The sequence below is a fragment of the Hylobates moloch genome, unplaced genomic scaffold, assembly GCF_009828535.3.
Source record: "Hylobates moloch isolate HMO894 unplaced genomic scaffold, HMol_V3 SCAFFOLD_10, whole genome shotgun sequence".
Classification (NCBI taxonomy): domain Eukaryota; kingdom Metazoa; phylum Chordata; class Mammalia; order Primates; family Hylobatidae; genus Hylobates; species Hylobates moloch.
Genome location: NW_026652285.1, coordinates 34,349,275 through 34,365,317, shown reverse-complemented (window position 1 = coordinate 34,365,317; position 16,043 = coordinate 34,349,275). Strand labels below are relative to the sequence as shown.

The following is a 16,043-nucleotide window of genomic DNA, read 5'->3' as shown; positions in this document are numbered from 1 at the left end:
GTGATATTTGTCTTTCTAAGCCTGGCTTATTTTGCTTAATATAATGTCCTCCAGGGTCATTCGTGTTGTTGCAAATGACAAAATTTCCTTCTTTCTTAAGGCTGAATAGTATTTTGCTGTGTATATTACAACATTTTTAATCCATTCATTCATTGATGGACGTTTAGGTTAACTCCATATCTTGGCTACTGTGAATAGTGCTGTAATGAACATGAGAGTGCAGATATCTTTTCGACATAGTGATTTAATTTCCTTTGGATATATACCTAGTAGAAGGATTGTTGGATTTATATGGTAGTTCTATTTTTAAGTTTTTGAGGAACCTCCCTACTGTCTTCCATAATTTGTATCTAATGACCTTTGTTAACTCTTACTAATTCTGATAATTCTCTGAGGAATTTTAGGGATTAGAAAACTTTGGCCTATGGGCCAAATTTGGCCCACTTTTATCTATTTTATGTTTTAAAGACAGGGTGTCAATCTGTTGCCCAGGCTAGAGTGCAGTGGTGCGATCATGGCTCACTGAAACCTTGAACTCCTGGGCTCAAGGGGTCCTCCTGTCTCGCCCTCTTGAGTACCTGGGACTACAGGCGCACATGGCCACACTTGGCTAATGTTTTAAATTTTGTTGTTGTTGTTGTTGTTGAGACGGAGTCTTGCACTGTTGCCCAGGCTGGAATGCAGTGGTGCGATCTTAGCTCACTGCAACCTCTGCCTCCTAGGTTCAAGCGATTCTCCTGCCTCAGCCTCCTGAGTAGCTGGGATTACAGGCACCCGCCACACCCGGCTAATTTTTTTGTATTTTTAGTAGAGACGGAGTTTCACTATATTGGTCAGGCTGGTCTCGACCTCCTGACCTCATGATCTGCCTGCCTCAACCTCCCAAGGTGCTGGGATTACAGGCGTGAGCCACCGTGCCTGGCCATGTTTTAAAATTTTTTAGAGATGAGGTCTTACTATGTTGCCCAGGTTGGTCTCAAACTCCTGGGCTCACGCAATCCTCCCACCTTGGCCTCCCAAAGTGATGGGATTATAGGCATGAGCCACTGTGCCTGACCACTGCCTGGTTCTATAAAGAAAGTTTGTATGAACACAGCCACATCTATTCATTTATGTATCATCTATGACGGCTCAGAGACCGTGTAGTACACAAAGCCTAAAACATGCACTACCTGGTCCTTTACAGAAATAGTTTGCCAACCCCTAATACATCATCTGTGAATAATAATTGTTTTCTTCTTTCTAATCCATATATAATTGTTTTCTTCCTTCTTTTATTGCACCAACTAGTACCCTCCCCCGCTTCACCCACCCCATGACACTGATGAACAGTAGTGGTAACAGTGAGCAAGCTCTCCTTCCAGATTTTAAGGAGAAAACTTCTTAAGGTTCACCATTTAAAAATGTGCTGTAATTTTTTAGTATATACTTTTGATAAATTTCCTTCTATCTCTAGTTAATTAATGATTCAGGAGTTTCATTGAGGTATAACTTACATGCCATAAAACTCACTCATTTTAGGTGTAAATTAAGTTGTTGTTTTTTTTTTTTTTTTTTTTTTGAGAGACAGTCTCGCTCTGTCACCCAGGCTGGAGAGCAGTGGCACGATCTTGGCTCACTGGAACCTCCACCTCCCAGATTCAAGCAATTCTCCTGCCTCAGCCTCCTGAGCAGCTGGGATTACAGGCGCCCACCACTACGCCCTGCTAATTTTTGGATTTTTAGTAAAGACAGGGTTTCACCATGTTGGCCAGGCTGGTCTCAAGCTCCTGACCTCAGGTGATCCACCCCCCTCGGCCTCCCAAAGTGCTGGGATTACAGGTGTGAGCCACCACGCCAGGCCACAATTAAGTAATTTTTTAGTAAATTTACAGAGTTGTGCAATCAACGCAATCCAGTTTTAGAACATTTTCTTCACCTTAAGAGATTCCTCCTGCCCATTAGCAATCATTTTCTGTTCCCACTCTCAGCTCCAGGCAACCACTAATCAACTTTCTGTCTCTATAGATTTACCTATTCTAGATATTTTATATAAATAGAATCGTACAGTAAGTAGTCTTTTGCAAGCTGGCTTTTTTCACCCAGCATAATTTTTTGAGGTTCATCCATGTCATAGCATGTATCAATTATTTGTTCGTTTTCATTGCTAAATAGTATTCTGTTGCATACATACACCACATTTGGTTTATCTGTTTACCACTTGCTGGATATTTGGATTGGTTCCATTTTTGCTTATTATGAGTGCTACTATAAAGATTCATGTACAAGTCTTTGTGTGGCCATATATGTTCATTTCTCTTGAGTAGATATCTAGGAGTGGAATTGGTGGATCATATGGTAACTCCATGTTTAACATTTTATGAAACTGCTGACTTGTTTTCTTAAGTGGTTATTCCATTTTACATTCCCACCAGCAATGTGGGTTTCAGCAATCAGAGTTCCAGTTTCTCCACGTTCTTGCCAATACTTGTTATTAATTAATAATATGGAGTCTTCCAATCCATGAACATGGACTATCTCCCCATTTATTTACAACTTCTTATATTCCCTTCAGCAATGTTTTATAGTTTTCAGTGTACAGCTCTTATACCTCTTTTGTTAAATTTATTCCTATGTATTTTACCCTTTTTGATGCTATTGGGAATGAAATTATTTTCTTCATTCATTTTTGGATTGTTCATTGCTTATAAGTAGAAATACAATTGATTGTATATCTTGTGAATTTACTAAACTTGTTTATTAGGTCTAGTGGATTTCTTGATAGCTTCCTTACTATTTTCTATATACAGAAACATATCTCCTGCATATGAAGACAGTTTACTTCTTCCTTTCCAATCTGAATGCCTTTTCTTTTTTTTACGTGATTGCACCTCCAGTGCAATGTTGCGCCTCAAGTATAATTTCAAATAAAAGTGGTGAGAGCCTTCCTTCCAATCTTAGGGGGAATGCACTCAGTCTTTCAATGTGAAGCAAGATTCTTAGTTGTTGAGTACATTCCCTTTTATGCCTAGTTTTATCACAAAGAGATTTTGTCAAGTGCTTTTCTGTCTTGATTATCATACGGGTTTTGACCTTGATTAGTATAATGTATTACATTAACTGATTTGGGGAGTTAAACCAACCCTGTATTCCTAAGATAAATTCCACTTGCTGATGACATAAAAATGTTTATATATATTGTTGGATTTTCTAATATTTTGTTGAGGATTTTTCCATCCTTTTTTTTTTTTTTTTTTAGGAGTATTTGTGGTTTCTATTCTTTTTTTTTTTTTGAGACAGAGTTTCACTCTTGTCCCTCAGGCGCTGGAGTGCAATGGTGTGATCTTGGCTCACTGCAACTTCTGCCTTCTGGGTTCACGCAATTCTCCTGCCTCAGCCTCCCGAGTAGCTGAGATTACAGGCATGCACCACCACGTCCAGCTAATTTTTGTATTTTTAGTAGAGATGGGGTTTCACCATGTTGACCAGGCTGGTCTTGAACTCCTGACCTCAAGTGATCCGCCCACTTTCGCCTCTCAAAATGCTAGGATTACAGGCATGAGCCACCACACCCAGCCCTGTAGTTTCTGTTCTTATGGTGTCTGTCTGGTCTTAGTATCAGGATAATAGTACACTCAAAGAATGAGTTGGAAAATATCCTGTCTCCTCTATATGCTGGAAGAGTTTGTGAAGGATTGTTATAATTTACTATGTAAATATTTGGTGGAATTAATCAGTAAAGCCATTTGATTCTGGGCTTTTCACTGTGGGAGTATTTTTAAATTACCAATTCAGGCCAGTCACAGTGGCTCACACCTGTAATCCCAGCACTTTGGGAGGCCGAGGCAGGCAGATCACTGAGGTCAGGAGTTTGAGACCAGCGTGACCAACATGGTGAAACCCTGTCTCTACTAAAAATACAAAAATTAGCTGGGGGTGGTGGCGGATGCCTGTAATCCCAGTTACTTAGGAGGCTGAGGCAGGAGGATCACTTGAACCCGGGAAGCAGAGGTTGCAGTGACTCCATCTTAAAAAAAAAAATTACCAATTCGATTTCTTTACTTGCTGTAGGTCTATAAGTCAACAGATTTTCTATTTATCTTAAGTCAATTTCAGTAATTTGTGACTCCCTAGGTGTCTATCTGTTCATCTATGTTGCCTAATTTGTTGCCATAAAGTTGCTCATAGTACTCCTTATTAATCCTTTTAATTTCTGTAAGGTTGGTTATGATGTCTCCTCTCTTTTGTTTTTAATTATGACTAAATGTTGAATCTTATTCCTCATTTGAAACAATCACACAGATTTACCCATTTTATCTGTTAATGTGGGTAATTATATTAATACAATTTCTATTGATAAACCATCTTTTCATTCCTTGAGGAAGCCCAACTTGGTCATGATATTTACTACAATGTAGGGTTCAATTTCTTTGCATTTAGAATATTTGTATTTACATTCATATTACAGATTGGTCTTTCTTTTTTTTTTAAATATTATCTTTGTTAAGTTCGGGTATCAAGGTCATACTAGTTTTATACATGATGTAAGAATTCCCTTTTTCAATAATCTGATCAGTTTAATACAATTAGAATGTTCTCTCTTATTTGCAATATTTGGTAGAAGTCACCTGTAAAACTGACAGACCTGTTCTTTTATTAGTACTGTAGGTAGTTTTTAATTCATTTTTTCCATTTCTTTAATGGCTGTGGCAGAGCTGATGTTCAGAATATTTAAATAACAAGCACCGCATGAACACTTGCCATCAGAATAGATGCAGATGGCTGTGCTGGAACAGGGTCCTGGAATCACCATATTGTGTAAGGGGGGCTTTTGTTACTGAATTATGGGAAGGTTTTGAGGGAGGTATCTCTAGAAGAGGGGCCTGGGTAGTCAGAGGGTGTCAGAGGGTAACTCAGGGCAGTGCCTATTTACGAATTCGTATGGAAGAAGTTCAATCTTTTAACAGTACTTCAGCTGAACCAGTACATATTGGCTAAATATTAGTCCTAGTAATAGGTCTATTTCAGGTTTTCTATTTCTTCCTTGGCCAGTTTTGCTAAGGTGTATTTTTTAGTAAACTGCCTATTTCATCAAAGTTTTCAAGTATGTAGGGATAAAGCTCATCTATCATATTATTCTATATTGTTGTCTCCTTTTTTATTGCTGATATTCGTTATTTATGTCTTTTTTCTCTTGATGAATCTTGCCAGAGAATTGCCTATTCAATTAGCTTTTTTCAAAGAGCAGTCTTTAAAAATTCCTCTATTATATTTTCATTTTTGACATCATCAATTTTATGCTTTTACACTTATCATTTCCATACATCTACTTTCTTTGGGTTTATCCTTTTACCTTTTTCCAGTTTTTTGAGTAAGATGCTTAGTTCATCAATTTTCAACCTATCTTCAGTATGATTTCTTCTTTGATCCATAAATTATTTAAAAGTGAGTTTATAAGTCTCTAAACATGAGAATTTTTAATTAATAACTAACTGATACTAAGAACAGGGAAAATGGTTTGTGTGATAATAATTCTTTGGTACCAGCTGAAACCTACTTTGTGGTTCAGTACATGCTCAATTTTTGTACTGGTTCTAAGTTTGCTTCAGAGGATGTTTTCACTAGTTGTTGGTAGCAGAATTCTAAATATGTGTAATACATCAAGCTTATTAATAATATTTAAATCTTCCACAGCCTTATCCATTTTCGTTTGTTGTTGTTGTTATTTTTCTTTTTTGAGACAGAATCTCACTCTGTCACCCAGGCTGGCTCACTGCAACCTCCGCCTCCCAGGTTCAAGCGATTCTCCTGCCTCAGTCTCCCAAGTAGCTGGGATTACAGGCATGTGCCACTAGGCCCTGCTAATTTTTGTGTTTTATTTATTTTTGTTGTTGTTGTTGTTATTGTTTTGAGACAGAGTCTGACTCTGTGGCCCAGGCTGGAGTGCAGTGGCACAACCTCGGCTCACTGCAACCTCTACCTCCTGGGTTCAAGTGATTCTCCTGCCTCAGCCTCCCAAGTAGCTGGGATTACAGGAGCCAGCCACCATGCCTGGCTAATTTTTGTATTTTTAGTAGAGATGGGGTTTCTGCATGCTGGCCAGGCTGGTTTTGAACTCCTGACCTCAGGTGATCCACCCACCTCAGCCTTCCAAAGTGCTGGGATTACAGGTGTGAGCCACCACACGTGGCCTAATTTTTGTATTTTTTAGTAGAGATGGAGTTTCACCATGTTGGCCAGGCTGGTCTCCTGACCTCAAGTGATCTGCCCACCTCAGCCTCCCAAAGTGCTGGGATTATAGGCGTGAGCCACCATGTCTGTCCCATTTTTGTCTATCTTATCTAGATAAGTAAATGAGAGAATGCTGTTAATATTTTCCACTGAGATGGAGATTTCTCACTTCTTTCTTGTAATTCTGTCCACTTTTGCTTTTTATAGTTTTATGCTATGCTTTTAGGTGCATACAAGCTTTTATATTTTAGTGAAATTAATCTTTTGTTATAGTACCTTTTTATCAATAATGCTTTTTGCCTTAAACTTTATTTTGTTTGCTATTAATGTAGCTACAACTGTTTTGTCTTTGATGTATAATTCTGTTCGTTTTTTCTCATCCTTTTACTTTCAACTTTTCTGGGTTTGCATGTTTTAACTGTGTCCCTTACAAAGAAAATACAGTTCTGTTTTATTTTTAATCTAATCTAACACTGTCTATTTTTAACTGGACAGTTTAGTTAATATATGTTTATCACAATTATTAATATTTGGATTGAAGCTTAGGTTATCTGCCTACTAGTTTTATGCTTTGTGAAATAACAAAAAATATTTTTCCTGAAATTAAGGAAATTTGTTTTATAAGCCAGTTTTCATCATGAACTATACGACTTGGTCTCCTTCCTGTATAATTTTCTCCAACATTTTTAGTTGCAGTATATGACTAGTTTTGTGCTTCCTAATTTACCTGTTCTTTTAAATAATTATCTTTTTCCCTTCCCTTCTCTGCTTCTATGGGATTGATCATGTTTTATTAGTTTTTTACCCTCTACTAATTTGGAAGTTATCATTTATATTTCTATTCAAATTTTATTTCTAAATTTTAGTAAAGAAATTCATTTAGTAGGTATGCTTGTCTTTGTCTGAAGATAACCAGTAGTTTTGTCTTCCACTCAGAGTATGGGTAGCTAGAAATCTCTAAGAATAGCCCCCCTCTTTTTACATGTGACCTCTAAAAAGAAGATTTCGAAAATGATGGCCACACACAGTGGCTCATGCCTATAATCCTTGTATTTTGGGAGCTGAGGCAGGAGGATCAGCTGAGCCCAGGAGTTCAAGACCAGCCTGGGCAGCATAGCAAGACCCATTCTTTACAAAAAATAAAAAATTAGGTGGGCATGGTGGCACATGCCTATAGTCCTAGCTGCTCAGGAGGCTGAGGCAGGAGGATCACTTAAGCCTGGGAGATCCAGTCTGCACTGAGCTGTGACTGCACCACTGCACTACAGCCTGGGTGACAATGCGAGACCCTGTCTCAAAAACAACAACAAAAACAAATACACACAGAAATGATCATGGTGTGTTTACTATATTATCATTTCACCATAGCTAGCAAAGCAGGCATATTTTAATTGTTTTTCAAACTTCAACTCTTTAAATATCAACTTCTTTATAAGGAGACATTTTGTTGGAATGTTGCACAACAGAGGCATAACTGGCATTTTAGGTGGGACAACTAGTCCACTGTGCACACTGACCTGTGCACTGCAGGATGTTTAGAAACTCTGGTCCTTGCCGACTACATGCTAGTAGATAGCTCTCTTCCCCCATAGTGACAACCAAAACTGCCCCACATTTTATTTCTAAACATTCCCTTTGAGATCAGTACCATTCCAAATGAGAACTACTCTTTTAATGCATGAAAACAAAGAACAAAAATTACATACTAAATATATGTAGAATTGAGGGAAGAAAAAGTGAGAAACAGTTTAGTTTCACAGGAGAAATAACAAAAATATTTTTCCTTAAATTCAGGAAACTCTTTTTTTATAAGCCAGTTTTCATCATTAACTATACTACTTGGTCTCCTTCCTGTATAATTTTCTCCAAAATTTTTAGTTGCAATATATGACTAGCTACAATTAACAAAATATATCATCACTTTTTGGTTGTTTTTTCTAAAGCCAGTTTCCTTCTTGAGGCTAGGACAGAACACTGAATTTGTTCACCATCTTTAAAAAAATGTTTTTGTTCATAATCCTAACATGGTCTCCTATTCACAAACCTGTTAGTGTCCCAAATAATGACATTTCCATCAAATCCTGATGTTACTAAGAGTCTTGTATTAGTATCATATTCGATGTTCTTCACCCAGCTAGTGTGACCATGTAAAGTGCATACTTTGGTGTTCAATTTTCTCAGATCCCATAGTGCTATTGTAGTGTCATCAGAGCAGGTAGCAAACAGCCGGTTATCAAGAAATCTATAAAAGCAGAAAAACAAAACCCTGGTTCATTTAATCTCTTTTTAAAGGAAAATTGATTTGAGAAACAGTCACTATATTACCTAGTCAAGAAAGAAAAAAAGGACTACACACTCATTATATAAACCCAATGACTGATATACTATAAAAAGTATACTTTGCATAATCACAGAGCCAGGATACTATGGTTTAATGACAGTCACATTGCAATTGGATCCATTTGCTTTAAATTACTAATTTTTATTTGAAATTGGAAATAGGGGTAAGTGTTTGGAAAACAGTGACAGAAGGGAAAAAAGAACTTAAGAATCTCTATAGGAAAAAATGATGAGAGAGAATTTAATAGGAGATAGAGGAAGTTTTGAAGACTTGATTGCCGAGAGGGACACATTACATATAATCAAAATCATGAGAAATATTTGCTCTGCTACAAGGAACATCTTTTTTCTATTTAGAACACAGTTACATACAAAAATTGCTGTAAAAATTGCCATTATTTTAAATCTTTTAACTCAAAGGTATTTCCCAAATAATCTCTTAGCAACATTTTATTAGGACCAATCAAGATTACAAAATAGACTTAAAATGCTCTATAATTCAGACTTTTTATTATTTTACACTAACTTCTCAATCCTTAGTGAGAATATATTTAATACAAATCTTAAAAAATAAACTACTATTCACACTTGAATTTTCATTTAATTTAACATTAGGATGCTTTCTGTAATACATGCTGTTATCCTAGTCTCTTACAGAAGAAATGAATTCTGGTGCTTCTTCTAAGATAAATTTACATATAATTGTCAGAAATCAACCTCAATATCCACAAATACCATAATGACCTTCCTAAAATTGATCACGGTTTTCAAATACCAGGCATTTACACAGGTTGTTTCTGCTAGGTGAAACACCTTCCTCCTGCCCCTGGATCTAGCTAATTCTTGCTTTCTTTTTAATACCATCATGTGTCGCTTAATGATGGAATATATTCTGAGAAATGTGTCCTTAGGTGATTTTGTTGTTGTGTGAACATCATAGAATGAACTTACACAAACCTAGATGGTACACACTGAGGTTATATGGTATATAGCCTATCACTCATAGCTACAAATGTGCACAGCATGTTACCATACTAAATACTGTATGCAACTGTAACACAATTGTATTTGTATATTGAAAGACAGAAAAAATACAGTAAAAGTACTGTATAAAAGATTTAAAATGTTACACCTGTATAGGGCACTTACCATGAATGGAGCTTGCAGGAGTGGGAGTTGCTCTGGGTGAGTCAGTGTGAAGGCCTAGGGCATTACTGTCCATTACTGTAGACATTATAAAGACTGTACACTTAGGCTACACTAAATTAATTTTAAAATTTTTCTTCAGTAATAAATTAACCTTAGATCACTATAACTTTTTTTACTTCATGAATTTTTAATTTTTTAAACTTTTGACTCTTTTGTAATAACAGCTTAAACACAAACACATTGTATAACTGTACAAAAATATTTTCTTTCTTTATATCCTTATTTTATTACCTTTTTTCTATTAAAATGTTTACTTTTTAAACTTTTTTGTTAAAAACAAAGACACACATTAGCCTAGTCCTACACAGGGTAAAAATCATCAGTATCACTGTCTTCCACCTCCACATCTTGCCCCACTGGAAGGCCTCCAGGGGCAATAACAAGAACAGAGCTGTCATCTCCTGATAACAATGGCTTCTCCTGGAATACCTCCTGAAGAACCTCCCTGAGGCTGTTTTACAGTTTCCTTTTTTTTTTTTTAAGTAGGAGTACATTCTAAAATAACAATAAAAAGTATAACATAGTAAGTATTAGGCAATAGGAATTTTCCAGCTCCATTATAATCTTCTGGAACCACTGTTTTATATGGTGTCACTCACTGAAACGTTGTTATGTGGCATATAACTTTTCAGCTGTTATCCCCTTCAGGAAGCCTTCCTTGTTTAACCAGCCTGGTAGACCTACCAATTCTCTGAGCTCCCAAAGCATTCTGGGAGCTTCTATCATAATACTTAATATTATACTGTAAGGAACAACTTTACTATAAACTCCTTGAAGACAGAAGGAACCTGTCTGCCTAGGGTCATGGTTAGATCTGCAGTATACAATACACATGGTGCCAGACACATATGCACTCAACAAATACTTACAAAATAAATGAAAGAGGAGTTCACTGCCTAGTAGAAAAGACATTGTAACTACATAATTACACAAAATAATTGTGTGGAATAAGCAAACAGGGTGGCTGGGAAAGACTTCATGATGTTATCATTTGAACTGAATAAAAGATGAGCAGGAACTCCCTAAGTGGTCAGGGTTACTAAGCAAAGATACACAGGCATGTGAGCGGATGGTGCCCTCTGAGAAGCAGCAGTTAGGAGTGCTGTGTGTGGGAAAGTAGAGATGACGAGGGAATACATTATGGATTTATTCCATGGTGATTCCAAGTAACTATTTTTTAATTATAAAAATACATTTCCTGGCCAGGCGTGGTAGCTCATGCCTATAAGCCCAACATTTTGGAAGGCCAAGATGGATGGATCACTTGAGCTCAGGAGTTTGAGACCAGCCTGAGCAACATGACGAAACCCCATCTCTTATTTTAAAAATAACAATAACAAAAAACATTTCTATTGAAAATATTTTTAATGAAAAAAAAATCGGCTGGGCGCGGTAGCTCACGTCTGTAATCCCAGCATTTTGGGAGGCCGAGGCGGGTGGATCACAAGGTCAGGAGTTCAAGACCAGCCTGGCCGAGATGGTGAAACCCTGTCTCTACTAAAAATACAAAAAAAAATTAGCTGGGCGTGGTGGCGGGTGCCTGTAATCCCAGATACTCGGAGGCTGAGGCAGAGAATTGCTTGAACCCGGGAGGCGGATGTTGCAGTGAGCTGAGATCATGCCACTGCACTCCAGCTGGGGCACAGAGCAAGACTCTGTCTCAAAAAAAAAAAATCCATCACCAAAAATAACCACTTTACTGATGTTTAGTTTAATTTCTATGTTTTAAACCTAATATTATGTCAAAAACATATTGCCGTTATTAAAGATTTATTGACAAAATCGTGTTTAATGGCTGAATAGTGTTCACTGTATGAAGGAAACTGAAATCTTTTTTCTTTTTAATTTTTTTTTTTTGGAGACAGAGTCACGCTCTATCCCCTAGGTGCTGACTGCAACCTCTACCTCCTGCATTCAAGTAATTCTCATGCCTCAGCCTCCAGAGTAGCTGGGATTACAGGCGCCCGCCACGACGCCCAGCTAATTTTTGTATTTTTAGTAGAGACGGGTTTCTTCAGATTGGCCAGGCTGGTCACAAACTCCTGACCTCAGGTGATCTGCCTGACTCGGCCTCCCAAAGTGCTGGGATTACAGGAGTGAGCCACCATGCCCGACTTCTTTTTAAAATGAATATGCAATTTTTGGTTGTTTGGATTGCTTACAATTTTTTACTGCTAAAAAACACTAAGATGAGCACACTTACAGCCAAATATTAATCACATCCCTATGTAGTTCTGTAAGTATACTCCCAGAAAAACATATTGCTAAGTAAAATGAGATTTTTTTAATGTAAGTTTTTTTTAATGTAGCCAAATTGTTCTCCAAAAAAACATACCAATATGGAGTTCCATCAGCAGTTAGGAGAGTGTCCATTTTCCCAAATCCTTGCCACATAGGTCTTTAAAAAAACTTTCTCCTAAGTGCTAGAACAAAATCATCTTGTTTTAAGTTGAAACTTGTATTTTTAGTAAAGTTGAAACTTTTTCACATTTATTAGAAAAATATTTTTCTTTGCTGTTCATGTTCCTTGCTGATTTTATAACTGCAGTATTATTTTTATTACTGAGTTGTAAAAAAAAAATCTTTAAAGATAATATATCAGTTTTTCAAATACTGTGCATTGCATATATTTTCCACATATTTCTATCTTTTATATGGTTTATGTTTTCTTACCATATTAAAATTTTAATTTTTTTTTTTCTTGAGACAGGGTCTTGCTCTGTTGCCCGGGCTGGAGTGCAGTGATGAATATGGCTCACTGCAGCCTTGACCTCCCAGGCTCAAGCAACCCTCCTTGTCTCAGCCTCCTGAGTAGCTGGGACTATGGGCACATGCCACCATGCCCAGCTAATCAAAATTGTAATTCTTCTTTTTTTTTTTTTGATACACAGGCAGTATGTATTCAACACACTGATACCTAATAACATGTCAGGAAAAGAGAACAGGCAATGTAGTTTAAGGGGGGAAAAATTGAGAAGTCATAACTACTCCAAAGATGTGAAGGAAACCACAAAAGACATGGACCTGCTTCTACTATAAAAAGAAAATGAAGCACTTCTCTGGGGTTGCTATACCAACTGTTTCAGCCCATTGTAGTCTTGCCTCTTTCAGAGCTTTAGCCACTATTTCATTTCATGGAAAAGCAGACATCTCCTAACAAACAGAGTGACATTTACCAAAAGAAAGAGGGCTTATTAGTGAGAAGCTTAGTAAAGAAAAATATTTACCTATGCTTTGCAGAATTTTCTTTTCTTTTCTTTTCTTTTTTTTTTTTTTTTTGAGATGGAGTCTCGCTCTGTTCCCAGGCTGGAGTGCAGTGGCGCAATCTCGTCTCACTGCAGCCTCCACCTCCTGGGTTCAAGCGATTCTCCTGCCTCAGCCTCCTGAGTAGCTGGGATTACAGGCACGCGCCACCACGTTCAGCTAATTTTTGTATTTTTAGTAGAGACGGGGTTTCACTGTGTTAGCCAGGATGGTCTCGATCTCCTGACTTCGTGATCCGCCCGCCTCGGCCTCCCAAAGTGCTGGGATTACAGGCATGAGCCACCGTGCCCGGCCTGCTTTGCGCAATTTTCGAAAGCCATTATTTCTATTCAATTTTGGGTACTTACTGCAGTGCTGGATGCAAAGTTTATGCATTAAAAGCTTATTGAATGAATGAATCACAGGATAAATAATACAACTAGTAATTTCTTAAGATCATAAATTCCATTACAGTAACCCTGGTAGGCAACTCTATAAAGTTCTGGGCTCCAAGAAGAGTTCAGTGCATGCCATAAATGTGTTTGATCTGCTGTGAAGTATATTCAGTCTTCAAAATGTAATGCTTAAATGAGATAAAATTGGTTGGTTACCACCCCCAAATTAGCATATGCCAGCCTGCACAAAGGTAAATAGCAAAAACTTTAACTGCTCAGTCTGAATTAACCAAAGATTCCTTCTAGGAATCTTAAAAAAAAAATAAGGGTGTGAACACTTCAAGCACTTATTTTCAGATGCATCAACTGACATAAATTAAAAATGGTACAAACTAATAATTGAACACCAGTAGCATAACAAAATAGAATTTTCACTCTTTCCGCTTTGAGTCAAAGTGGTTTGCTCATGTTTGTTGAAATCATAACTGAAACAATTACATGTATAAAAATAATAGATAAAAGTGGTTCTTCCATTAAAGTTCCATTCCCTGCTCTCAGCTGATGAGAGCATGAGAACTCAATGGAGCAATTAGGGCAGACTCAAATCGTCTCAGCTGGAAGCACTCTCCACTTAAACATACTCATCTGGCCCACCCTCATTCCAAATTCAGGCAAAAATGGCCTCCCTGAGGCTTTATGCTTTCTTCTTTTTCTTCTGATAGTGTTTCCCAGATTGGCTCCTTGATGTGTTCTGGTAACTGTTCTAATTGTGTCTTTGTTACTTCCACGGCAACCCCTTCAGGTAAGTTTCGCTGAATATATTCCAAGTAGACATCTGCTGTGCTTCCAGTTAGATGTTCTAACTCTAAACATCTGTAAAGTGTTCTCATTTCATACTGAACTCTGTGCTTCTTGTAAATATGCACTGATTTGAGAAGAGTAAATCGCTGTATTTTCCTTGGAGGTTCGTGTACTTTTTTTTTTTTTTTTTTTTGAGACGGAGTCTTGCTCTGTCCTCCAGGCTGGAGTGCAGTGGCGCGACGTGTACTTTAATAGAGATACCAAGTTCCTTAGCAGCAAGCACAGCAAAATATTCATAACTGTCCAATACAGCCTTACCGTGGCGGCACGGCATTTGGGGCCGTGTGCCGGCGCCTCTGGCAGGGATTGGGGAATTTTTCTGTAAACAGTTCTAAGGGCAATACAGCCAAAAATGGTGGCTTTCTTCTCAGTACCAATATGAAGTGGGTACAGTTTTCAAACCTACACGTTGATGTTCCAAAGGATTTGACCAAACCTGTGATAACAATCTCTGATGAACCAGACACATTATATAAAATTTTAATTCTTATATTGTCAAGTCCATTTTTCCCTTATAGGTTTACCTTTACTGATAATGTTCTTTTTGGTGGTTGTTGTTTTGAGACTGAGTTTCGCTCTTGTTGCCCAGGCTGGAGTGCAATGGCGTGATTCTCAGCTCACTGCAACCTCTGCCTCCCGGGTTCAAGTGATTCTCCTGCTTGAGCCTCCTAAGTAGCTGGGATTACAGGTGCCCGCCACCACACCCAGGTAATTTTTGTTGTTGTTGTTGTTTTGTACAGGGTCTTACTCTGTCTCCCAGGCTGGAGTGCAGTGGCGCGATCTCGGCTCACTGCAACTCCACCTTCCGGGCTCAAGTCATTCTCCTGCCTCAGCCTCCCAAGTAGCTGGGATTACAGGTGCCCAGCTAATTTTTGTATTTTCAGTAGAGACAGGGTTTCACCATTTTGGCCAGGCTGGTCTCAAACTCCTGGCATCAAATGATCTGCCTGCCTCGGCCTCCCAAAGTGCTGGGATTACAGGCGTGAGACACCACACCCGGCCCCAGCTAATTTTTTTTTTACATTTTTAGTAGAGAGGGTTTCAACATGTTGGCCAAGCGGGTTTTGAACTCCTGACCTCAACTGGTCTGCCCACTTGGACCTCCCAAAGTGCTAGGATTACAGGTGTGAGCCACTGAGCCCAGCCCTGATGATGCTTTCTAAAGTAAAACTAGTTCAATGACTTCCATATTTGACAGAAATTATGTGACTGAGACTGGGCACAGTGGCTCACACCCATAATCCCAGCACTATGGGAGGCCGAGGCCAGCCGATCTCTTGAATTCAGGAGTTTGAGACCAGCCTGGGCAACATGGTGTGACCTCGTCTCTACAAAAAATACCAAAATTAGCCAGGTGTGGTGGCACGCGCCTGTAGTCCCAGCTATTCAGGAGGCTGAGGCAAGAGAATCGCTTGAGCCAGGGAGGCGGAGGTTGCAGTGAGTCGAGATAGCACCACTGCACTCTAGCCTGGGCGACATGAGTGAAACCCTGTCTCAAAAAAAAAAAAAAAAAAAAAGTACGTGATTGAGAAAAATACATACAAAAAATGTTTTCTAAAAGGCTACTGGAAAGTTAAAGTTTTAAAATAAATTGAGCATATTCATACATTTGAAAAGTTTTTAAAAAATAACAAAGATATTTTATTCAGTCTACAGAAAATACTTAATGCACAGATGGATTTAAAACCCCAATGGGGTTATATTGCTATAGGCCACAGTGGTCTGAGAGTTTTAAGGAAGAGAGATTATTAGAATGAGAGTTTCAGAAAGATCTCTGAACTGGCT

At 38.1% G+C, this 16,043-nt stretch overlaps 1 protein-coding gene across 2 annotated transcripts in view; it reads right to left on the bottom strand.

The window, feature by feature from the left end:
• Positions 1-16,043, bottom strand: part of DCAF10 (DDB1 and CUL4 associated factor 10) — a 67,497-nt gene that overhangs the window by 13,466 nt on the left and 37,988 nt on the right. The window contains exon 3 of one of the 2 annotated variants that reach the window (XM_032164196.2): positions 8,255-8,452. The exons of the other annotated variant lie outside the window; for it this stretch is intronic. Coding sequence (XP_032020087.1) covers positions 8,255-8,452 — 198 coding nt within the window. The remainder of the gene's footprint in view (positions 1-8,254; positions 8,453-16,043) is intronic. 2 annotated transcript variants of the gene reach the window in all.